We start from the raw sequence: 26793 nt of genomic DNA, 5'->3' as shown, positions 1-26793 counted from the left end.
TTAACACCCAGCATGGCTCGCTCCGGCTGGTAATGAGATAGAGAACTGTGCTGTCCGAGGTGTACAGTACAGTGGAAATGCCTTCTGGCTCTTAGCAACTGAAAAAAAAACAGTGGAAATAGGTCATTCTAGTACCGTTTTGAACATTTAATCTTGAATTTATGTGGATTTTGCAATTGTATTTTTGTTGTAATCTGAACAATGCAGGTCACATGCATCCAGCATACAAGGTAGGAGGGCTGCATGCCAGCAAACATGGATCTAACAAGGATCATCACACATCAAACATCAAACAAGAATCCTCAAGGCACTGTTTGAATTGCTGGAATTTCACAGTGTGTCACATGCAAGCCCTCCTCAGAGAAGTTTCACACACAAACATATGCAAACAAATGACTCCTGTATTGTTGTCTTTCTAGCAATACCTGGGAAGTAAGCTGATACGTGGGTACACTGTCTGCAGTTCTGCTTTCTTTTGGCTGTTTTATTAAAACAGATACCCGGGAAAATGCAAAGGGTATATCGCCTTGCATTGCCAACAAACCACTTATGACAGTGAAACATCACTCATCTGGCAAGCATGCTTGTGTAATACCACTGTCTCCTTAAGCAATCTGTCAAAAAAGCATAGTTCTTCTGATTATAAAGAGCATTTGAGCAAACCACACATTCTGCTTGAGGTTATTTGTGTGATGTTAAAAATTAAAAGGAACAAGTTTCCTGTATATTCCCTCACTGGGCCATTTGCTGACCAGAAGGAAGCTGGCTTCATACATGCAGTTTTGCCAAACAGGAAGCAAAAGGCTACTGTTTACTTTGAAGCAATCGTGTAACAGGTACATTTCCACGATATGCATCAGGAAAACATGGTTTGTTATATGTTTTATGTTGGTGTAGCAAAGCTCCTTCGGTACCAAGCCTGTTGCACAATGTGTCGGCTCTCCTTTGGAACCTGGGCAGTGGAAACTCTCCTATCACAGCAGGCCCAGCCTTTCAGCAGACCAGAGCTCCCTAATGCTGTGTAACTCCCCGCAGGGGCAGGGCTGAACTTATCTCATTTCGGAAGGAACCGAGCCATCCCTGAGCTCAGTCAGTGAAAGAAAAACAGCACTTAAAAGTTCATCACGCAGGGATGAACAACCAAAAAAAGCATTGTCAAGGCATAAACTGAACAAAATAAAATCAGAAGCCCAAACTACAGCAAAGTTTAGATAGAAATTTTCTTCCACTGACGTGAAAAGAGCCATACTGTACATTCAACTTGGCAAGAATGACACCTCATTATTCACTGCTCACACACTTCTGGGAAACTGTTTTTTGGGAACACTTTTTAACATTTCTGCAGAAATGGCAAGCATGTTGAGTGTGAAAAACCATTCATCCTTTTTTGAGATCAAAACGAAGGTTTGGAAAGTTAAAAGGCTGGATGGGGACATCTTAGTAAAATTACAATTTAAAACTTAGAAAAAAACTTGTATTTTTGCTTTCATCATACAACTGGATGAGATTATTTACATTTTTTTGTCGTTTTCCTGTCTGAATTGCTTGTTTGGCAGCACACAAACAAACAAGTCAGCCTCCTTCTTTAAATTCAAAAGACTGATCTAACTGAGTTGGGACACAAATTTGAGATACATCTGTAAACACTGACGTGTGTATATATAAACATGAATTACACGCATGCTGCCATTGTTTAAGAAAAAATGAAGGCACATGTGCCGGGCTCTTTACCATACAATGCTATTGGGAAAACTTCCATTAAATAAATTAAAAGTGGCTCATGCTATGTAAATGCGGTTTTCTCATTGAAAGCTGGCATGCAACAGCTAACAAACTCACTCAGGCACGTCTCCCCTCAGTGCTGTACGGTTGTGAAAAGATCAAAGTGGCTTTGATAGAAAACCACTTCGACATCCTCTGGTATCGAGTGTTCCTTCTCTGTGCACCATCAATCTCTTTCTCCCCAAACTGTTTATTTTCACTCTGTATTGGATCTGTGAATGAGGTAAGAATGTATCTACAGTTAATGATAAATACATGATGCACTTTCAGAAGCTATTACAAGAACTGTAAGAGACATCTTTCACCTGGAGAATGGGAGGTGTTCATGGTAAAATGCATTATAATATTCATCACTACAAGTAACCTTGATTGAAATATGTTGGAGTGGAATTAGATCAGAAAATGTTAGTAAAAATACATTATAAAAGGACAGGCATTTTCATGGATTGTAATGCATTGATTCATATCTTATATTGATTCATATCTTACATAATCTGAAGAAGGTTCCACTGCTGTAATACTGTCTCATTTTGTTTTTTCTTTTTACTTTGTAGCACGGAATTAATTAAGTGTTGGTTCCACAGAATTATGTGCAGATATATTTTTTAAATGTGTGCATGAAAATACTGTAAACCAAAGTGTATAAAATATTAGTAGAATATATTTATGTACATCTAGACTTTGAATCACAGTCATTTAATATTTAATAAAGGTAGCATTAAAATCAATATTTGTAGATACATTTGTAAGTAATAAATGTATTTATTTTGTGGTGGTCTATTAAACTTTCATGTTTTAGAGGATAAAATAGTATTTTCTGGGACTACATATGTACCTATCTGTATATAAATATATCTAATCCTATCACACACATTCAGTAGTTGGCAACGTCTCTATCTCACATGGTACCAGACAAACGCTGCGAGTCTTTGCACAATTTGAACAGAGTTAACTTTAATGTAAAAATGTGTAAAAATCTGAACAAATAATAGAGATCCACTTAATATGAGAAGCCAGGGACCTTAATGAACCTATTTTCTAATCGTGATGCTCAATCTGTGCATGGCCATCACACACTCCCCCATTTCGTTATGTGTTAAAGAGGCCAGAACCGCGGGGGAAGGTTACATCTTGCTCCCCCTAGTGTTAAAGAGTCAACATTACAATGGATTAACTCTTCATTCCAAGTAACGATGCTGAATGTTTAAACAGGTTTGCAGGAGGTTTGCAGCCGCTGTGCACCTTTCATGAAAGTTTAGTTAATACACACAAGAAGGAAAAACCAGCAGCTGACAATGACACCATAACAAAAATGAGGAAACAGAACGATCAGTTGAAGCAGCAGCAAAACAAGCATTTTTTTAGTTTTTTTAACTACTGTATTTTAAATGAACTCTACAAAATCCAAAAAATGCACTAATTGCAAACTTGCAGCTGGATGAAAAAGCTGGATTTCCTCCACTCAGAATAGAATGGCTTCCTTTGGTGGCAATCAGATTCAGGGAGTGGAGTTTCTTATTGTATCTTTCCTTTACATAGTTCCCCTGACCATCTGGACTTCAACTGGAGCCTCATAAACACTGCTAGTTGCTTGTTGGCACGTCACCTGGCATAGCAACACTTCTGTGCACCCAAAAAGGCTTTTGCAATGCACAAAGCAAGTATACAATGGCAACCGCTGACATCTGTTGCTCACTTTTCAGTGATTGTGCTGATAAGTGCTGGCCCTTATATTTTGGTTCAAAATTTTAACGATTGCCCAGACTCTTGTTGCAGGGTCAGACGTGGCGAAAGTGAAAACAGCTGTAGCTGAAGGGATATTGTGCGGAAGGTATCTGTTGATTCCTCTCACACCAGTCACTGTTGTGACCAGTATGGATGTAGAGTACAGGGGGATGGCGAGTAGACTATCAAACATTAGGAAACATAAGCCAAATCACTTGTGATATACACATCCAGGATACTTAAAAACAACTGCTGTAGTAGTTCTTTCAGGCTTTTATCCCACATGGCTCGAACCTGCTGTGCTACAGCATTCTGTAAAGACTTGCACATGCACAAGAGGGCAGCACAAGAGGTGGGGCTCACGACTCAGAACTTAAAGACCGTAGGTTTGAGTCCCTGCTGTGGATACTGCCCCATGCTGTCCAGCTGTATAAAAGTGTGCCAGCATTGCTGCGTTTTGACCTTGCAAGAGATTAATGACAGAATGATAGATATTACTGATACGGAATTGACTTGCATTTTATTGTACAGCTTTTTTGGAAGTGAAGTGTCCAATTAAAGCTGAGAACCAGCTTAAGTCTTTGGAAACGGTATTTGGTGGCGAGAGGGGAAGGTCTGGCCTCTGATGAATACTGTTTTGCTCCTCTCAAGTCAGGAAGAATTGCTGGTGAGAAGTAAATTCTTATTGCCCGGCTTGTAACCGATGAAGTACCAGCAAAAAGGTCTCTGAGGGATCCCTAAGTGATCAGTGACCAGTCCTAAAATGTGAAATTTATTCTCTCTGTTTATATTTTTTTGTAATTGCAGCATACACTATAGAACGAAAGCCATTTTGAAAGATTTCCAGTGCACTATGAGCCTAAACTCTAAAGACTAAACTCTCAGCAGCCTGCTTTTTAGGGAGTCTGCAGCCCCACAGTGGGACAGACAGACACAGCCCAAGGGACCTGCCAAAAACAGCGGCACCCAGAGGAGTTGACACAAATGAGTGACAAGTATGTGCTATTTATATACACATCTGTCCATTTTTTCACCGCTTTATTCAATACATTGTCACAGGGAAGAAAGAGTCTATCCTTTGAACTGTGGGAGGAAACCGGAGCACCCAGAGGAAGCTCACGCAAACACGTGCAGAACATACAAACTGCACAAAGATAGCACTCCAAGAATTGAACCCAGGGCTCCAGGGAGGCAAGGCAGAATGCTCACCACTGAACCACCACGCTGCCCTTTATATGCACATGACATGGCTATATTCCATTCCGTTGGGATTTTACAATGCAGCAGATACCAAAAAAAAGACCCTGGATGCACTATTTGTTTACTGACACTTCAGAGTGCTCCCAAAACAGTAAGGGAATGGAACTATGAGACAGACGGACAGCAAACTCCACAGCTACACAAGCACGAGCTCAGTGGAATCCATATCTCATAAAAATGAACTAGCGACATCCAATTTAGATGAAAACTGTTTAACCTTTTTTGCCCCTAAGGGAATTTGTCTTGCACGTCAAGAGCTCATAAACATAACATACAGTATACGACAATAATACAATACAATAGTACAATACCAAAATACAAAACATTGCCCAACCATAACTCTTCCAGTACCATAAGATGAAAAGCAGACAATTAGCTTGTAAAAACAACAATAATTATAAGATCTGTACCTGCAAACAATGTTTTCATTGTTTAGCAATGGAATGCTTTTAAAGCACAGACATACAAATGCCAAAACCCACAAATAATGCACTTGCATGACAGACAGAATAAGCCTCTGTGAAATGAATGTAATAAAGATCATCTTGTGAAAACTGTAAAAAAAATCCTGTAGATTTTAACTGTAGGTTTATGCCCTGCAGGTTACTACAGTGTATAATAATATAAGAGCTGCAATTGTAAAGTACTGTAAACTTAATTCTAAACCCATGACTGTTCAGAAGTGGGATTCATGTTAATAACCATGATCACATTTTACATGCAGGGATACCACAAAACAAAAGTTTATGCCCAGCACTTTTTTTTTTCCTGTTAAGGAAATCAGGTAATTGCACTGCATTAGAAAATTCATGCTTTTCATTACAGCAATCACTCCAATTAGGAACACACACACTAAACAATTTGTACAAGCAACTACTACATAAAACAAGGCCCCCTTCTGAAATAAATTTTCAACGATGCATGCATTTGTAAAATGAGGATGCATTAGTGAAATAATCATGTCTTGTAAACTGAGACTGAAAGGCAGATGAAAAGCACTTGGAGGACCATACTATTTAATATGTACAGATTAGCCTGGGAGACTTTATTTCAGCTCATACAGTAAGTCTGTATAATCAGGTTTATCTCCTGGGTCTGAAATTAAATGTTCCTAATGCAACTTCTGTATAGAACAGACTCCTGGCCTATATAGGAACATCATTCCATACCCCTCACATGAATCAGAGTTTCTGTACAACATTTCTTTCATTTTACAACAATACCAAAAGCATACAACAGGGCTTGTTAGAACAATGACTCTCGTTCTTTACTGGAATGCTTAAAATAAAGTTCAAAACTTTTAACAACTCAGTGAAAAAGTATGGATCCAAGCTAATTAGTTCATTTTTCATTGTTTTGGTTTTCAAAGAATGTGAAGTGATTGATCTCAACCCTTTTTATAGGGGAAGACTGTTACTATATTGTATTGCAAAACAGCTGTTCAGCAGCAGCTGTGCTCAAAAGACATTTCTTTATTGATGTCAAATATTAAGTGCTATTGAGTCTTTTTATAACATGAGAGGCCACCAAAAGGCTGTAACACTTTCAGACATGTACTTGAAAGCATGCCCAATGTGAAGGAGAGGCTCCCATGAGTCTGTTAATTGCTCCTAATTTGTCCACTGTCTCTCAGGACACACTTCAGCACCTGATATGATAGACTGACATTCCTCGAGCATAACCTGCAGTTTCCCATCCCTTGGTCCACCATGTCAAGGACAGATAAGGTATCGGACATAAAGCACTATGAATTCAACATGGGTTTTAATCAAATTAGTGTTAAGTTAATTTATTAAATTAAGATAATACCACTTAATATATCTTAAATGTAAAACAATGACCAATGCATTTAAATCATATAGATTGACATATCTTAAATGTAAAACAAATGAAGAATGCATTTAAAAAGTATAGATTACACATATTTAAAATCAAGTGTATTGCCACGGTTTTCATTCCTAAATGTGTCTTACGTTGCATATTTCTTTCCTCACCCAAGGTTTCTTTGCCCTTCAAAATCACATGGAGCAAACTTAATGCCTGCTGAATGTCTTGTTTACCATTTTTCATCACATCCACTAAGCCTTCATAATGCATTCCATATTTTCACACAGATCTACACAAAGATACACAGATACAGCTATTAGGCAGTCTTTGCAGGGTACACACTCCTCCGCAAAGCTGGGCATCCCTCACACACAGAGACCTGGTTTTGAAACATTTGGGATTTGATATTTATAGTTGATATTTACTATTTCTCTTGCCAAGAGCTTATTTACTTTTTCAAATTTGATTTCATGCTTGAAGCCTTCAGCGACGAGATCAGATATCAGAATTTTAAAATGTTACTGCTTATTAAAAGTCAGCTGTTTTCACTTAACAGTTTTCCTGGTCGGAGATAAAGCACCAAGAGAAAAATAAGCTGAAATACCTAATTCAACGGTTCTCGGTGTGCAAAGCCAGTAGACGCTGGCTTCTAAATCAAAATAATATTTTGAACTCTAGGCATATGCTGTGGTTTATGATTTAGCAACATTTACAGCTGCCTCTGATTCTGTAAACGTAGAAAACTTTGCTGGTATTTCCCCCTTGGAAAGTAACACTCTAAAGTGATCGTTTGGATAACCAAACAAGGATCTTAAATGAAGAAAATAAGAAAATTATTTTGACAAACCCTGGAGATTTTAGGCGATGAAAAATTAGTTTAAACACATAGAACTAATGAATAAATTCAAAAATGTTCGGAAAGAATTGTTTTTGACCATCTTTTAAATATATCTAAAAGATACTTAATTGTTACTGGTTAATTTCTGTTAGTCTTGAACAAAGCAAAAATGTTTTTATGCTACCTGTAAATGGTCATTCACAACAGATAACAAATTCTTATGTTGACATGGAAACAAAAAATTACTAAATTAAATGACAAATTACCACATTAAATTACAAAACAAAGCAATTAATTCCCATTTAAACCCATCAGAATTACAATCACAATATAACCACCGACCACAAAAACAGCTGCATTTGAGAGATGTTAATAATAGAGTTTGATACAGATGGTCTGATACAGGTGATCAGATTAAGTCTCTAGCATTAGAAGGGTAGATAGCATGTTCCTCTGTGTCTATGGGTGCTCCAGAGCCTTCCAACATCTGAAAGACATGCTGGCTGGGTTAATTGGGCTCTCCACATTGTCCCTGTGTGTGTGGATGGACTGGCATCCAGTCCACAGTACAGGCTCACCTAGTGTGCCGTCCAAGCATAGCTCCAAGTTGCTGCAGCCCTCAGTAGGAATAGGTTACTTTCTGATAAAGGATGAATTGATGCAGAATTGGATATTAGTATGAAAAGCAGTCAAGCTTAATGGTGGATACAATTTTCAGAATGCAGGAGCTCAGAAAGGCCACAAAGCCCCTCATTGTAATGTGGTTCCTACAGTATGTCTCCATACTCACAAGGCCAGTATTAATTGCTTCGAACAAACGTTGTGTTGTTAGTTGCGTGCTGTTATAGTTTATTTGCATCCTTTGCATCTTGTCTTGAGGCGATTGCAAAACACTCTGAATAAAAGTATCTGCCGAATGAATAAATGTAATGTATAAGTAAACTTTGCTGAAAGGGGACAGTCCAGAACAGCCAATAAAACCTAACCCGCATGCCCTTGGGATGTAAGAGGCAACCAAATGCCTCATGAAAGTTGACCAATGAGTGCACACCTGACTATGCTGCGGCTTGAGAGCTCTTAAGAGAGCAACAGGACACTCCAGTGCTTTGTCCACTAGTTACTAAGGGCTTTGTCCATCAAAACCTGCTGATGTACAGTCTTCTTTTACAGCAGCCAAGCACGGCATCTCAGAGTAGCTCAAAAAATAACATTTTTCACATTTTGAAAAAAACTATTTGTCAGATATGCTGCCTCTTTTGGCGCTTATAAAGCCTACCGTGGTTTGGAAAGTACTCAATTAAAATACTTTCCCAATGTAGTGAAGTAAACATAGGTCCACTAAATGTGAAAATTAAAAAAAGATCAGTGTAGTCTGTCCCACATTGGAGATCAGTTATTTGAACAGCTTAAGGACAGAATCATTTATTTTTAGTAAATAACTAAGGATGGCAAAATAAAATCTAAAAGCAATCAACGCTACGAACTATGAAAATGACTAAAACCTAAAGCCCGCTGCTAATTTGTGTTTGACAGCTTTGGTCTGATGTTCGTCTCAATCCAATGATTTAGCCATGTTTGAAGAGCCGCCATGCTGTATTGTTTCCCCCGAAAGAAAAAAAAACATTAAACAGGAATTCACAGTTGAGCAGACCGAAGAAAAATGTGGTATATTTATGTCTGAGGAGAAATGAGAGAGTGAATGTTTACACTGAGCCCAATTCTGCTCTGTATCAACTCACTAATGGCAGACACATCTTCTAAATACAACAATGGGTTCTAGAAATAACAGCGCAGAAGGCAAATGATTCACTTCGCACTTAATGATTCTGAGATGAAGGGGTGTGGCTGTGTCCTGGATGGATGCCAGAGCTCAGTGGCTGGTCGGGGTATTCAGCACTCCCCTACATCACAGCCTGTGTGCAACAGAGGAGATCTACCAGCTCAGGCTAGGCATTTCGGTTACTGGCTGTATCAGCAGAGATCCGATCAGGCTCTGCTCATGGAGTAGCTCTCTGAATAGACGTTAGGAACATAAATTCACAACAGAAAGGAGACATTTAGCGTATTTACTGTAACTTGTTTGGTTGCTTGTGGGTAATTGATTTGAGGATCACTTTAAGACAAGAGGTTCTCAGCTTTGACAACATGGCTGGGGGGGGAGCTTGTTCCAGACTCCCACAACCCTTTGTGTAAAAAAGCGCCCCCCTGATCTCAGATGTTTCTCTGTTCTGGAGGAAAAAAGGATTGAGTTATTTCAGTCTGTCAATTAGAACATTTCTCTAAGCCCAGAAAAGCAGCTGGTCACTCTTCATTTGAGTCATTGCAGAATACCAAGAATTTTTTTTATTATATGTGAAGATCAATATTCAAAGTTTATATAAGTGGTTGCTGCACTCATTGGGCAGAAGCAGAAAGGTGAAATTCCTGAAGACAACTGTTATTTAACGATATGCTACACTGTTAAATGAAGAGAGAGAACCTGTAAGGATTTTACGTAAATTTGTTAAAAGGTCAGAACAGACCCTACTCAGAAATGGTTTAGAACCTAGAGCCTTTGATGTTTTCAGTGTGACCTGCAGGAGCCGTTGTACTTTGGTGAGCTGGACCAAACCAACACTTCTATTCTGTTCACCAAGAGTCTCTTCTAACCTTTTGAAGATGCTGAGAACTTGAGTGTTCACAGACTTTCCAAGATGACGCCACTACATCTTTGCTATGCTGGAACGTCTCCACTTTTAACAAAGGGAAGTGTTTTGAGCCTTGCCGCCAGGTCTCATAAAATTTGAAAACTTCTGAATGAACTATTTATTCCTGGCAAAACAAACTTGAAACAATGAGAATCTTTAACTGGGCTCCTGTGGGTCATTCCCAGTTTTATTTTTTGAAGCCTATCCTCCAACATCAACACATCTGTTTGCAGTAGCAGTACATCAGAATGTGGGGACAATGAAAGGTTGTGGCCAGACCACAAAGGCACCTGCATCTTTTCATTCATTTTATATCTTCCAGCCAATTTCTCACCACTTTCTCCAATACTGGGTCAGGAGTTAGTTGTAGCCTACTCAGGCACAGACACGCTCACACCAGGGCCAATTTCCTGAGAAGTCAATTAATCTACCAGCATGGCTTTGGACTGTGGGAGAAACCAGAGCACCCGGAGGAAACCCATGTGAACATGGGGAGAACACACAAAAATCACACTCTTGGCACCCAGGTCTGGAACTGACCCCAGAGCCCCAGTGCTACAAGGCAGCAATGCTCACCACTGCCGCCTCATTGTATATTTATATTTGCTAACCGTGCCACCTCCTTTTCTATTTATTTTTATTCATTTTATATATACTGTATAAGAAACCAACACTTATTTTCTTTGATTTTAATATTGTAATGCATTGTACAACACAGTAGAGAGAGACTACCTACAGTACTAAAAACTATGCTCTACAAACCTTATTTCAGTCTCTCTGTTGAATTAAGATAGCTTACATTTTGATTGACTTTATGCAAGTTTTTTCTTGTTGCAATGGTGACAAAGCACTGAACAAAAAAAACACACACTAACATGTAATTATACATCTAGTGTTTGACAATTCACCTCTGTCACATAACTGTTTCTATGTAAACACCTTTGGTTAATTCTACAAAAATTCTGCAAGTTCTGAACATAGCATAAATAAGGTTTCATGGAACATTTATACCTGGAAACAAACTTTATAAATGTCAAATAAAAATACAATATTTTTAGATGGTATTGTTATTTAAAAGAAAGACTAGTTAACTGTAAGTTTTCTTAAAACTGATAAGAAAGGAGCTCTTACAACACAGTGGGTTTTGTGTTTTTTCAGGACACCTAGACATACAGTACATCTCTGTGAAACTATTCCTTGTGAGATTGTTTCCTCAAGTGAATACATTTGAGAGGTAAGAAAAGAAAAGAAGGAAAGAATTACACCATGGGACAATAAGACTTTAAAGTCCTCGGCTTACATTCCAATACAGATTACATTCCAGTGCAGTCCATCAAAGAAGAAATGTGCCTGCTTTAGTGCAGAGCCAAACTGGACTGCTGGCTACAGTTCACATTTACACAGATCAAAAATAATTACTTAAGTCCCTGCTCTTTTATCACAGTTCCAAATCAGTTAAATATGACTGCAGTATTACAAATCAGATTTATCTCATATACTCCCAGTCTCCCATTCTGCAAGTATGATGCTGGCATTTTCAAATCTGCCCCTTACAGAAGTGTTTCTTGATTGTCAGTGGTCAAGGGTCCATAGCAAGTGAGTATGCAAATCGTGCTTCAAGGGGAGAGAGGAACAGGCCGGACAAGTTGTGTCAGGTGCATCTTCATGAAGCCCTCTTGTAAAAAGAACAGACAATAATAAGCAAACAGTTTCAGGATAGATTTTGTAGCATTACAGTTTCACAGAGTCAGCTAGCTCCTTTTTTTAACAGAGCTGTTCCCACTTTCTCTCAGTACTTCGGGGTCACCAGACAGTGATAGTGACTGTGGTGTCTGAGGGGGGTGTAAGTGTGAGAGGTGGGTCTGGAGAGAGAGAGAGAGGGGCACGATGGGGTGCACCCCAAAATCACAACAAATTACAGAAGAAGAGAAGATTAAAACCTGCTTCTTGCCCAACATATAGAGCTGACAGAATGACCAGGATCTCAGACCTCAGGTAACACAAAACTGAAGTCCAAACCCAAGTCCAGCCTAATTAAAACAGATCAGGCTTATAAAAAACAGTAAAGCCACAGAGAAAAGCCAGATGTGAATGTGAGCCAATGCAAACCAGTTGGGTCTCCCCCCAGTATAACCATGAAGAGCTCTTTACATTTAAAATTGGCAAACTGGAACTTCCACAAAGGTGTATGATCTCACGGCAAATAAAGACAGACATGGAGGTGCTTTTTTCCCCAACAGGAACGGCTCTGCCCCAGTAATTTGTATCTTTCGTAGATCTGTGGATCTGAGGTTTCTGCAGTTCTCACACCCGTAGTATAAACACTTAGCACAGTGCAGTGATGGTGTTACAGGGGGCAAGCTACTTTATCCTGCAGGGAGTCTGGGGTTTCTCAAAGTACAATTTAATGTTTTTTTCTAGTGGCTTAGAGTAGAATTACTTTTCTTTCACTAAGGCCTTTTTTTCCCCACTCAGATAATTACATCCCCAAGAAACACTATTTCCTATTGTTGTCACTGGCATTCTCAGTAATTTAAATTTAAAAGTCAGGTAAAATAAATGGCTAGTTTAGTTAATGAGTCAGAACTGGAAAACATCAGAAAGACACAGTGACTTGTTGTTGGGTTTTTTTACAAGACAAGCATGTTAAACTACATTAAAACTGTCTTCATGCTCTTTTTTCAGGAACAATTGATGGGTAATAACTAGTTGCAGACCTAGGGGATTGTGCTGAACATACTATGCACAGATCTAGCTAAATTAAAGAAAGATTTGCCTTTCAGGCCTAGTAGCTTTTAAAGCATAGAACATCCTCACATACTGCATTTAGCCTTAAAATGCACAAAACCATGTGTTAAAGATTTTTTTTCTTTGCATTAGTGCATGACTGGAATGTCATCCATAACGCAGTCCTACTCTGCAACCTGTGTTTCCAGGATAGGGTCCAAATTTCTAGGATACTTCCCAGGAATATGCATGTTTCTGATCATACGTTTGAATACAGAAAAAGCAGTTTCTCGTAATAAACAAGGCGAGATAGTCAGTGTACCATGCAGACAGCATGTGTTTGGAAGGCTATAAATAAAGGACAGTTTGACAGCGGGATTACATACTAGCTCCAATGGAGACTTAACTGTGTTGCTGCCTCTGATGGTGACAGACTGTAATCTCTTCACAGTCCACATACCATGCAACATGCAAGATGGCCTTGTATTTTCAACTTGTTTCTTTTCTTTCCATCATTTACCTCTCCACCCCAACTGGGGCTGCCCTTTCACCCTTCTTTCATGTCTGAGGGGGCCACGCAAACCCCAGTGGAAACGGATTCTTGCTGGTCCCAAGGTGAGACCGTTAAAATTAATATCTGACCAAACCGAGACACTGCCGAGACTGGAAAATAAACACACCCCCCTTCTCCCTGATGATCTTGCACCAACCACGTGCATCGTGCTACAGAACGTGATCATATATGCCGGATCTGTTTTTAAAATTTATTCGAAAGCAAACATGGGATTTTGCAAAACACGTGTAATGCATTTAAAACCAGGACAAAAATAACTGAGTTTTAGGCAGGACTAGTTCATTCCTTTTTTTTTTTGTTTGTTTCATTTTAGAAGCGTTGCTTTGGTCTTCTGACCCTATCCTTTTTACAATCTGGTCTTGGTATTAATTTATTATTCTATTTGATATACACTATCAGGATTTTTTCTCTGGCATCCCCATCTAATTGGGCTCATTAGCTTTGGCAGTGTAAATACACAGACGAGAGCGATTTAATTCAGCGAGGTTCTCTAATGTCGCTCCAGACAAGACGACTAATCCCCTTTGATGAACTAGGGAAAGCTTGTTATGGGGACATTTTAGAAATAACTAAACATTTTTCATGCACTCCTAGTTTTTCAAACGTATCCCCCTAATTCAGAGATCTAAGTCTTAGTCTTCTCAGAAAAACAGATTTTAAGTGTTACCAGATCACTTTAAAACTGCAATATGGTACTCATGTGTTGATGCAATCGCTGAGCGATGACATTCTATCAGAGAATATGATTAACGTTTCTCATTTTCATACCATGCTATGTCTTTGTCCAAGCAAAAGTTCTGCTGTTGTTTTTATATTAGTAGGATAAGGAAGAAATATGTTTCAGACATATTGCATGAAAAAATTAAAAAGATCCAGAATCCATCAGCATTACCACGTGAAATTTTATAGATACGATTATCTAAAACTCTTCAGAAGTCTGATATTACAGGATTTTAACAGACAGGCCTAATGGGGCAGAATTACTTTCATTTTTCTTGTAAAAGTACAAAAGAAGAAACAAACTTCAAAGTAAATACAACAATAAGGCAAAATAAGCCACCCACAAAGAAGATATTGAAAATGAAAACAAATGAAAGTGTTCAAGTTAAATGATTTCTAGTTTAGTGTTAAAAATGCATGTCTGATTGTAAAATATATATGTATAAAACACAATGCTTCAAGACCATGGCTCTGGCAGCTCAGGTGTTCATTGTCTCATGGTGCAAGAACTCAACTGGAACCAGTGAATGAAGATTTACTGAATCATACGAATGAGTGCAGACTTTTGCTACAAGCCATACAAACACAAAATGAGAATGTATAGTGCAGATGGCTGCAATTAACATGTGAGTAAGAGGAGATCTTTGCTGATTAAGTCAGATAACCCTGATATCATGCACCACTCTTTCAGGGGTCCCCTACTCTCGTGGGTGGCACTGGTCCCACATATTGTGTTATCTGAGCAGGAGATGTAGTATGCAGGAGTGTATGACCAAATTAGTTAATTTCCTGTGTTTAATGTTCAAAACTGCTGAAAATATGCTCTCAGCTATTCAGTTATAGCTCCTGTCCTGGAAACATTTATGCTGTAATGTAAAAGGTCTGCTGAGCATGCCTGATAAGCAAAGGCCATGCCTGGGTCTTCTGAACTAAATCAACCCACAGCTTAATTGCCTGCAGTCGTGCAACTTTCTGGGAGGACCTTTGTGAGCAAGGTGAAAAATTCAAGACCTCTCGAGATAATTCTGGAACCCCAGGCTGTGGTGCAAAACCAGGAGCAGGGAAAGTTTTATGGTCCAGTCCGAGTCAATTGGTGACTTCAGATTTCTTGTTATTTTTATTTACAAACAACTGCAACTGATTTGTAAGTTTTTCAAAAACAGAGCAAATAAAAACACATACTAATGTTTCAAGATTCTCCTCCAAACTCCAAAAGGAGGCCTCTTAAAACAGGATCAGATAGCTGTGGTTGGAGGACTGTGCAGTAAGGATCTGACCTCATCAGCAGCAGCACTCCAAGTCTCTAGTGTCCTGTCCCCAGCACCATGGATCTGAGAGACAGGGAGCTCCATGTGCATAAAGTCAAGACAGGACAGGATGCCAGGGGAGAGAATGCAGAGGTTTCCAATGCAGTGATTGTGCAACATTTTTTAGCACCAGTCAGACCCGCAAACCGTCTTCTGCAATGGCAAGAGGACAAGGTTGGAATTAACGTTTAATAAAAGTACCAGTACCTTGTTCAGAACAAGAAAGAAAAAACCTGCAATAAGCAAAGGCCCTGGTAATAAGCAATTCCTGCTGGATTGTAAAACACACCATTTCTCCAACGTCAGCTTAAAAAAAACTTTTTTAACACGAATGGCAAAAACGTTTCATTTACATACTGCTTCATTACAAAAATCCCTAAGTACAAAAAACATATTTCTCTACACACATCTGTTTGATATGAGGCAAAACAAGTCTCTATGTTAAAGATACCCTTTAATTCAAGATATCATTTCTGACCTGTGTGGTATATGAGCCAATTTTGCTTCACTTTTCTAGCAGATATTTTGGATGTGCTCTAAACCGGTGCACCGAGGATGCATCAGAAGATGAACATCTCCCCTCAGCGATGATGAGGTTGAAGATAGCACCTGCAAACAATCAATCATTTCAGTGCATCCCTCATTCTGGCTGCATGTTAATATGCTTCTGCATGTGTGACCAATTAACACCATTTATTTTATAGAAGGCTCTTGCATTGCTTACCCAATAAATCAAAGTATTACAAAGGGCACTTAGCATTTCCAAAACGACTAGCCCAATTACCAGCCTTTATTTACCCTTACTCAGCAGGGCAATGTTCAAAGCTAGTCTTTGCGCTGTGTAGAGCCAGTACTGCGGTCATTATGATTTAATACGCATGAGATCACACCCAGATCCTCATACCCATTTCCTTCAATAAAACAAGCCCATCCATCGTCTACAGAACAGATTGTCCGTCTCTGCCACATCAACATTCACAAGGCTTTAGTGTCGGACCTACCAAGTGAGGGCCCTGTTTCTGGGTCAAGTAAAAGAACTGCTTGATAGCATTGTGACCAAAGCCCATTTTTGCTCTCTTTCACCCCCAAGATACTCTCTTTACCATAAACCGAAAAAGGATGGGAACCTCACAGTGAGAGGCCTCACTTCACTACAGAAAAAAAGAATTTGGATAGTAAATCATTGGGTGATCCTGCTTTTCAAGCTACAAAATCTTATGCTTCACGTGTTATTGCAGGTTGTCATATGTTATTGGTCATGTTTAAAACTATGTAATGGCCTAGAGTTTGCAATGGCCTGAACTACATCATGCACCTAGGACGTTTTGAAGATTGGGCATCATTTTATCTGTGCCCAGTAACCTTAAAGAACAAAACCTGTAACTGTCTGATCAATGTCACAGAAAGGCACTGCCCAGCTACCCAGTCCCCCACTTTGAAATAAAAAAGCAGGAAGATATTGGATGAACGAGATAACGAGATTAAGGAGACGAGAAAAAAGACGCGTGTTTGAGATTAAGAGTAGACCAAAACTCACTGTCTTCTCCCAAGCCGAGGAGGGCCCGTCTCCCAGAGGTCTAGTGCAGCCAGAGAGAAATGAGCCTTCTCGCACCTTCCGTGGGAAGAAATCAGACTGAACTCTGTATCAGTCTGTCCTGTACTCTGAGCCCCGCAGGCATCTGAGTTCCATTGTGTCGAGAGCCTAGAGCAGACGAAAGACACGGCTTAAATCTACGAAGGGTGCCCGTTTACTTGGCTCAATAAAAAAACTCTTTGCACCAAATATTATCCTAAATCATCCGTTGCTTTGTTCATTGAAAACGTCACATGTGGTCAAAGTAGTTCAGGTGGGGAGCTGCGTCAGCATGCGTTGGCTGCAAAGGAACAAGTAATAGGTTTATTCCAGGCTGAAAAGAGAAGAGAGAAAACGCAACGTTTCGGCCGTGGAGCCTTCTTCAGGTGTGCTCACTTCTTCCCTTTTAAGCATGGAATAAACCTATTACATGTGATCAAATACAACCAAACAAGTACCTTGTTTTCTCTAAGTACTCGCAAAACATGGTGAATTTGATAAAACCGGGAGCTTAGAATGCCGCAAAAAGTACACTGCACAAAAGGCAAAACAGCTGAATTTTGCTTCCTCTTCAAAGCTAAATGGACTGTGAAAGCAAATACGTCAATTCAAATATATTTACTTCCATAGAGCATACAGCACCGTTAAGGTTAGGACACCTCCTTCTTTTTTAAAACAGATCAATAATATGAGCCGTTCGCTTTTTCTCTGCGATTCTCTTCTGTCGCATCCCCGGTTTGCTAATTTCATAAGGCTTTTTGGGCTGAAAAAGCACTTTATGGCAACAAAACGGATTTCCTCAGCTCGACTGTAACAAATGGCGTTACAAAGCGCTCCAGAGAGCACTTCATGCTCGCAAGAAACAGAAAAGCAATAAATATCCAATATTACTAGAACCAGGTGTTTTCAGATTTTGCCATAAAGCTGCTACATATAAGCTTTTAAAACAGATGTTGAGAGTTGTGTACCCAAACTTTTTTTTAACACAGAACGATAAACACATTAATGAAGTGTTTAATCATTAGAAAGTTATTTAGTTCCTACAATACCATGTGACATCCAGGAGTTTTTGAAAAACAAAAATCTTGCACGTTTAAGGTTATTATTTATTTTTTAACATTTGATTTCACCTTAGTGGTAAGGGCCTGGTGAAACGTGTTGCTGTTTTAGTTCTTCGTCTTCTGTAACTTTTTTTCTGCGTCACAAATTATTTTTCTTTCTGCGTTTTACGCCTTTGTTTCCTGTTGTTGCTGCAACATCTGAACGGGTTTTACAATGTTACATGATCTTAATCCATTTATAGGCGTCTACGGAATAAAGCAACTTCTAGTGGTACAAAGAGAGCTGGAAAAGTAACCTTTGCGCTTGTCACTACAAATCTATGCACACCAGTTAAATATTAAACCGTTTCAAACGTCCACAGCTTCTACTTTCAGATTCACTCAGGTGTGAAAATAACATTTTGACCACCAACTCCTCATGCATTGGACGTTTGAATGAACTTACTGGTTGGAGAACAACATTAGAAGCCGTAGCAATGTATGTTTTCCCAAAACAAAAGCGTCGCAAGCATTACGAGTCATGTTCAATAACGTAGTAAATAAAAGACCCCTCAAAGCGTTTGGTTTGGTCACACCACCCGCCTTTCTGCAGCATTTATTTAACGTTTCCTTACCAAGCAACAGCATTTCATTTTCTTACCGCTTCTTCCAATTCAGGGACGTTGGGGAGACGGAGTCTATCCCGGCAAGCAACGGGCGCAAGGCGGGGTACACCCTGGCTGGGACGCCAGTCACACATTCACCCCAGGGCAAATTTTCCCGGAAGCCAATTAACCTACCAGTGTGTCTTTGGACTGTGAGAGAACACCAGGGGGGTAAACCCACAAGAACACAGAGAGACCCACAGCGCTGGAATTGAACCCAGGACCCCAGCACTGTTATGTTACATGGAACATCATCTCATTTTTTTCTGTCTGCGGTGGAAAAGAGAAAATGGGTCTAACCTGGAAGTAGGAGAGTAGGAAAGTACAGTTGTTGCCAAGGCGACCAGGTGCACTAACTCGAGGGCTGAACTACAAGACAGGTGAAGCACACCTTTAACAAGACAAAGGAGTGAAAAGCTTGGAAACGGTAAGGTGCAAATATAAAATCAGATCTTTTATTAAACAGAACTTACTTAGTACATCTTGCGTGATTCAAACTAAAAGCAACATATTTATTTTGTTTAATAATTTACATTATGTTATCAGGTTGTTTTGTTTACAATTCTTCTACATAAACTGTGTATCTGTACGCATTTGTGTACATAACATATTTTATGTGTAGCTTAAATATCCACAGACAATAAAATATGTGCGAAACATTTTAAGAATGGTTTAATATTTCATTTGTAAGTTTTTAGTTTTTGGTTGGTGCAATAAAGTGTAACTTCCTCGGGTGCTGTGCTGCAGAATTCGAACTACTGTAATTGTGTTCGTATTCATATGAGGGTGTTTAAGTTCATGCTAATACCATTTCTTTAAAAATAGCTATTCATAACAACTGTACATTTAATCTGATTTTAGAACAGGCGCTTAATGACGTTTGGAAAAAACACGACCATGACGGAATCGTTTTTATTTAGTTAACTGCGGCAGTTGCTATGTACAGTCGGCGTGTGGTGTCTATAACGAATCTGACCTGAAGCCGACACGATCTGAGATAGGCGTTCACAAACGGAATTTACGGCATTTATAAACATTAAAAATAAAGAGCACCAACAGAATGGAAATTTAAAAAAAAAACACTATGATGGCAGTGGACCACCAGTAATGATAAAGAAATACAGTTTTCAAAAAGACAGATAATACATGTTGTTATTTTCTTCACGTGTTTTGCTGGCAAACAGCATTTCTTCTTATAATGATTGAAACTTGTTTATTTCCAAGCAGGCAAACGGGTAATCTATGTCTTCTGAAAGAGTACGCGTGCTTCTAAACGATGGAAAGTTTCTTGAACAGTCGAAAGCGCTTCTGTGACTAATCCTTTGTGCTCTGTGTGCGTGTGTGTCTCTCTCTCTCTCTGCGCGTGTGTCTGCTGTGCCGGTACCTCCTGACGTCGCGATGGCCGGAACCGCGCGACCTGCCCCAGAAATGGCCCAGTCCACGGACCCTATTGAGAAGCTCAGATTGCAGTGTCTGGCCAAGGGCTCTGCGGGGATAAAGGGCTTAGGAAGGCAAGTTCAGCGACATCTGTAATACAGTAAATTAAACAAACAAAAAAAGGTTCAGTGATTTGTGTTTGTAGACATTGAATCTGCAGGCATTTTTTGCTAACACGGGTTAAAGTACTGGGGTTATTGCAGCTCATTCCCAGCAAAAACAGTAGAAGTTAAACTCCAGCCTACTTGACTGACTGTAACACCCTCCAACCCCTCTAATACTGGGCTTAAACCCCAATACTGCTCACAGTCTGACTTCTGAATAAGACTAGGGCAGAAAATGCCTTCAGTTGTGTTCTGCAGGTTGAAAATAAATTAACATTATGGAATAACCTACTGTAGTTAGTTACCACTACTAAAACGCTACACTTATCTTGGTGTAAATAAAGAACAGTGTATAAAGGATGTATGAAGTTGAAATATTTCCAAGCCTAAACATTGTAATCAGACTTGTAAGAAGGTGGCACAATAGCACAGTGGTTGATGCATTGCAGTGCAGGGGACTTGGGTTCAGTTCCCAAGCCACTATCTGTGTGGAGTTTGCATGTTCTCTCTGCATTCATCTGGGTTGCCTCCCACAGTCCAAAGACACGCCGGTAGGTTTATGGGCTTCTGGGAAAACTGGCCCTGGTGTGAGTGGGTGTGTCTGCGAAGGACTGGTGTCCCGCCCAGGCAGGACCCTGCTTTGCACCCAGTGTTTGCTGGGATAGACTCTGGCTGCCTAGCAACCCCTGAAGTGGAAGAAGCGGTCAGAAAATGGATGGATCGATTAAAGGGAAGACTGGTTGTAGACAACCAGACCGTTTTGGTGGAACAAGAGCAGGCAGTCGTTAGGCATCTACGTCCTCATTTCAGGACCTTCCACATCATGGATGACGATGGCAGCAGAACGCTGGATTTCAAGGAGTTCCTGAAAGGGCTGCACGAGTATGGGGTGAACATGGACAAGGAGGAGGCCCTCAAGATCTTCAGCCTTATAGACAAGGATGGTGGTGGGACCATTGACTTTGACGAGTTTCTCCAAGCTCTCAGGGTGGGTGGCAAGACAAGCCAGTGGTTTATATGTGATGACCTTTCAACTGTGGGTCATGGGTTCAAATCCCATTGTACTGATGATCTAGGTGCTTCTCTCCAGTGACTCTAATATACAGTAAATAGGTATCTGATTTATTGTCATAAGTCAATTTTTTTCCCAGATACAATTAAGGAGTAAAAATATTTTTAAGAGCCAATCCCTGCTTTTATGGCATAAGTATGCCAGATGCAAAATGTTTGTAAAGATTAGGACAGGTTGTGTATGTGCGGTACTAACACGTTTTATTATGTGTAACTTAAGGTTGCTTCCAAAGGTAAGTAAAATACCTTAATTAATAACTGACTGACTAGTGTTAGAATAGAAAGATTCTGCATTTGGCTTTGAGAATTAAACAAGCATCTCTCTAGAAATAAGTTATATGTTACATGAAATTCTTTCCAAATCTGAAGCACTAAATGTAATTAAATATTAAAGGTTCAAGCCATAAGGTTCATATAATTGTGCAGTAATAAGCTGGAATTAGATAAAGTAATTACAGCTTTATAACCTTGAGGGGTCCCAATGGATCATAAGTACATAATAACTTTGGGTGATTATGTAATAACTTTGAATAACCAACTGGGTTCCACAAATTGTTTCCAGAGCTTTGCACATACTGAGCTATTGTTTCGAAAGCATTGTGAATGCAGCTGTATGTGTTAAGTCCTTTTTGGCTTTAGCATAAGATAAATTATTTTTCTTGGGTTAAGTTAGGAGCTGGCCCAGAATGGCAAGTTGTGACTTCGCTGTTTGAACCCCCGAGCTGTCCTCACTCATCTAACAACCTGGTGTAATTTGATGTGATTACAGATGCAATTGATCTTTTTAACTCCCACAGCCTCCCATGTCCAGCGCCAGAAAACAGGTGATTGCAGAGGCGTTTCGTAAGCTGGACAGGACTGGGGACGGCGTGGTGACCATTGAAGACCTGCAGAGCGTTTACAATGCGAGCCACCACCCCAAGTTCAAGACGGGGCAGTGGACGCAGGAGCAGGTGTTCAGAGCATTCCTCGACAGTTTTGACTCCCCGTATGAAAAAGACGGAAAGGTATGACAGGGATGGCACTGACGTACGAGCCGCGTCTCTTCACAGAGTTATTTTTATCTTGGTTTCTTTGTTGAAGACGGTTATTCTTTTAGTAGACGCCTATAGAAATAGCGGTTGCTAGAGGCTTTGTGCGGGATGATGGACCTTCGGGTGTGTTCCGTCTGCTGTGACGCATTTGTCCAGGCAGTTTTGAGGCGGGTTCACTTCTGTCCTGAGCTAATTGTTTCTGGCTAGGGCTGGAATCTCAGGTAAAGGCGGGGCGTAGTCCTGGCAACTGAAAACCCCGAAACAAACTCCAGGTGTCTAAAGACCTGTGCTCTCTATTCATCGCCTCTAGCGGATAGAGTTCATGTCCCCTGCATTAGCCATTTCTTTCATTTTGCATTTTAGTCTCATGATTAAAAAAAATGGTCTCACGGCTGCTATTTACAGTACATTATATAGCAACCTGAATAAAAGCGGCGACTCGTGCGATTATAAATTGTGCCTTCTGTTTTGATTGCTGTTGAATGTTGCGTTACTGCTACAGAAATAACGCGGTGCCAAATAGACGCCTTAGGGCAGAACACACACAAATGGTGCACGTCCTCACTTTCAACACCGGAAAGTCTATCAAGCAACCAGCTTTGTTCTACTTTTTGCTAACGGTCCCCTTGTGGGCCTTGATAAACCTCGACATTTTTTTTTCTATGGTGCACCTCTGGCTTGTGTGAAAACTGTAAATCGGTTTGTGTCTTTTCCAAAACAATAGTTAAATTCTGTCCACGACACGCCGGTACAGAACAGTTTAATCCCGGGCGAAGCGGCCATCAGGGTTAAGCTCAAGGGCGCATGACGGCCTGTCCGGCTCGTCTCACGCTCAGCCCAACCCGGGGTTTTCTGAAAGATAGCGGTTCGCGTCAACACCGTGCCACTTTTCCGCTTATTTCTTGAAACACGTTTTCATTAAAGCTCACTGATGGATGCGTTTGGGGAATGAGAACGATTTCTTCCGTTCTGTCCATTTTTTAAAACCTTCGCGAACGTCTGTACGAAACGCAATTGTACGCAGCTCATTCCTCTGAAACCTCGCCCTTTCTGCATCTGGTGACAGTGTCCTTTCAGCCTCCGTTTCCTTTCTCTTCCTCTCCTTTGACTTTTTTTTGGCGGTACTGTGTTTCTGCACGTCCTCTCTGCAACTTGAGCTGTTTTGCATTTTGTGCGAGGTTTATACCTCACTGGTGTGTTTTTCAATTGATCGAGCTCGTCTCCGCCTGCAGGTCACCCTGGAGGAGTTCACGAATTACTACAGCGGAGTGAGTGCCTCTATCGACAGTGACGGCTACTTTCTGGAGATGATGAGAAACGCCTGGAAGCTGTAGAAGGCCCCCCTTTGCTGGAATGGTGACTTCAGTTTCCTCTCCCTATCTCCCCTTTTCCTTACTGCTCAGATTATATAGCGCAGACGCTGCAGTGGCCTTGTTTCACAGCGCTGGATGCTGACGAGTTGCCACTCGTATCTGAGCTCACCGCTAGTCACCCGAGGGCCGTGCGGTGCTGCTTTGCGTGTATGTGCAAGCAATTCCGTGAAATAGTACCCAAACTAGTCTGCCCGCTTTGGAAAACCGAAGCATGACTGTGCTGTTATACTTACATATCTGCTACTTTGGGCTGTCAGTTGAGAAACATATGCAGAGCAACAATGACAACAGCACCCAGGCATAAAATAGATGTATGGCTTGTATTCAAAAGTCCCAAAGCTGCAAGCAATGCATCCAAACCTAGAAGTAAATGATCTACTACTGCGCAAAGATAATTGCATCCACCCGTGGTTTAAATAATGAATGCACTAAAATGTAAATTAAAACTGATACAATATGTTTGCACACCGTTCTATTTTAAGGGGCGTATTTGAATCTTGCTCCAGTTGGCACCGTTAGAATGTTGTAGTCTTCGTTAGGAAAATAATACTGCATGTTAAAGAGATGGTTAATAATTGTATTGAATAATTCACACCAGCTGTGCATTTCGTCTTAAATTCTCCGCGGTAGGCGACAACGTTTGAATCGATTTGATTCAAAGCTCGGAGTTCGGTTCTTTGCAAAGTTTTCTTGTTTTCCCTGATCTCCAGTTAAATGGCGGATTGTACTGTGTGTCGGAAGAAGACAGTTTATCAAAATTACCTCGCTTCAGGAACTGCGTTAGGGAGCCTTCGTCACTGTATAAATCAAGGACGACGGACTTTGGATGCAGGATTTCATGAACCTGCGCTGCATTTGAGTTCACAATCACCTTCATTTAATATCATATATCGTTCTCCTGCTGAAAGGCTTTTGGAGAGAGGCCGGGGAATTTTTTATTTTCAGTTTAGGTAAGCCGTCCTGGCACAGATAATTAGCACATCTCCTCAGCAAACGGATCTGAAGGGCTGCTCTGTGGATCCATTTGTTTTAATTTACTGACGTTGCAGACAGAACGAGGTGGAGTACTTCACATTTTTCTCTCTGTTGCAGGTGTCAAAGCCCTCCGTCGACAACCACGATTACTTGATCCTACCTACGGAGAACAGCTGGGGACTGTGAGCTTAATCAAGCTCCCTTTCATCTTGCATTGTTGTGTTCACCTTGCATTCTTACGATCATGCTGTATTGTTACAAGTGCCTGCAGCTATATGAACTGTTTAAATAAAGCTGTCAACTTCAACTCGGTCCTTTTAAAAATGACATCATTGGGTGTTGTTTACTCGCTTGCATGTTTTATAGAGTTTTTATACCCCCTTTTACCTCTCAGTGCTTCCTTCGTGGAAGCAGACAGCTTGCAGTGAAAATATTAAGAGCTCAAGCACATGAAACTTTTAAGGACTGTTTTTTGAATCCAGTGAGCTGTACTCTGTGGCTGGGTGCTTATGTGCTCCAAGTGACAACCTTTGATTAATGGTTCTGTCTTTCCATATAGAACAGTGGGGCGGAAAAAATCCCGCAAAAGAAATATTACAAGCGAGAGCAGACCATTCCGCTCAAGGAACTCATTTCTTATTGCTAACTGATCCGAGCAGATCTCTCAACATGACTGGTTAACGCCTGGCCCTTATCTCTTCCGGTTCATTAAATCAGTACTCCGTTACTTCAAAAAGTGAGCTTAAGTAGAATAACCACATTTTCTACACTTGCTGGAGAATTAGCATCACAGCTGTGATATTAGCGTTTAGCAGATTGAACAATTATGAACACTCACACGCTGTTTCACTGTTCATTCTGAAGAAATTCATCCATAAACATGTACTTTAGCAGAAATAATGCAACTATAAACACATTGAAAACTCAAGCCTGCTTTTAAGTGCTATTTAAAAATTGGAATTGGCTGAAGTGTGAATTAATTTAATTCCTTCATTTTGGGTTTTGGTCAGTTTTATTGCAAGGAAAATAGAATTTATTCTTGTAGATTAACATTGATCTGATTTAAGAGTGCTTATATGGGTGTGCAGGTAGGAATAGTTATGACTTGCCACCGATGCTGTAAATTCCCATCAACCCGATTTCTGACGGCTTGTAGTGTCGAATGTTTTCTCAGGGGAGCCCCCTAATGGGCACTGAGAATATCTCCTTTGCCGGTTTTGTGTCTTGGAAGTTGTGCGAACATTTTCTTCGGAAAAAAGTAGGAAACAGACAACGCGCACGGTCATCTTACACAGCTGGTGCCAAATGGTCATTTATTAGCATTTTAGGATTGTGCAACATTTAAGAATGGTCATTTGTTACTTAAGTTTCTGTACACAGAAGAAAGTCCAGTTTATTTATTCCAACTGTAAAAACGCCAACAGTACATTTAACATGCTGTGAAATAAACTCACAAGGCTCTCTCCTACACGCAATGTGCCTCATTGATGGTTGTCTTTCCAACTTCACACTCTCCTTCTTTCTTAAATGTCAATAGGACTTGGTAAGAAGAGTACAAGTAATCTGATACATATACAATATTAATTTTAATGAAACCCCAAAAGGTGCCACCTTCCTATGCAGTCAATACTTGCTAAACCAATTCTTGGTAAAATGCTGAGCAGAGCTAAAGTAAACTGTGGTACAACAATCTGGCAAGAGCTCTCACAATAAAAAAATTCCTTATTAAAGGAAATGTGTTACACATTGGCTAGCACTTCTGTATACTTGAAATTATATAATTGGGATCCTACAGACGAAAAGATGTTTTATATATATATAAGTGTGGAACCACTTCATCCTTAACTACAATTCACACCACCCCACGGGGTGGTACACAGAAGTTAATATGTTGATCCCCAAGTTAACAGTCATCAACTTAGATTTTGCAAAAATATACATAGAAAAAACATCAGATGCGATGTGTTGTAACTATTGAGATACTAACAGATTCGCTGTTGAGGAAGCAATGTTGAATATCAAGAACATGGTTTTAACTTTAAAAATTAAAAAAAAAGAAAACTGCCAACAGTGC

The 26793-nt window shown here is 40.1% G+C and overlaps 1 protein-coding gene across 1 annotated transcript; it reads left to right on the top strand.

The window, feature by feature from the left end:
• Window positions 1–18719: 18719 nt before the first annotated feature.
• On the top strand, window positions 18720–25024 carry capsla (calcyphosine like a). The gene is made up of 6 exons (XM_088907869.1): window positions 18720–19152; window positions 20152–20236; window positions 21077–21254; window positions 22135–22344; window positions 23604–23727; window positions 24837–25024. Exons 2-5 carry the CDS (start codon window positions 20154–20156, stop codon window positions 23703–23705), a joined length of 573 nt encoding a protein of 190 aa, XP_088763995.1. The 5' UTR covers window positions 18720–19152; window positions 20152–20153; the 3' UTR covers window positions 23706–23727; window positions 24837–25024.
• Window positions 25025–26793: the final 1769 nt, after the last annotated feature.

The sequence above is a fragment of the Atractosteus spatula genome, chromosome 28, assembly GCF_055471065.1.
Source record: "Atractosteus spatula isolate fAtrSpa1 chromosome 28, fAtrSpa1.hap1, whole genome shotgun sequence".
NCBI classification, from domain to species: Eukaryota; Metazoa; Chordata; class Actinopteri; order Semionotiformes; family Lepisosteidae; genus Atractosteus; species Atractosteus spatula.
This window is presented reverse-complemented; position numbering and strand designations above follow the sequence as displayed.

What these genes read in the sequence shown, in the direction of transcription:
- capsla (XM_088907869.1), top strand. Translation starts at nt 20,154, where the DNA reads ATGGCCCAGTCCACGGACCCTATTGAGAAGCTCAGATTGCAGTGTCTG. An exon ending in GGGATAAAGGGCTTAGGAAG is followed by an intron (nt 20,237 to 21,076) that starts GCAAGTTCAGCG and finishes TCCTCATTTCAG; the next exon opens with GACCTTCCACATCATGGATG. An exon ending in CGTATGAAAAAGACGGAAAG is followed by an intron (nt 22,345 to 23,603) that starts GTATGACAGGGA and finishes CTCCGCCTGCAG; the next exon opens with GTCACCCTGGAGGAGTTCAC.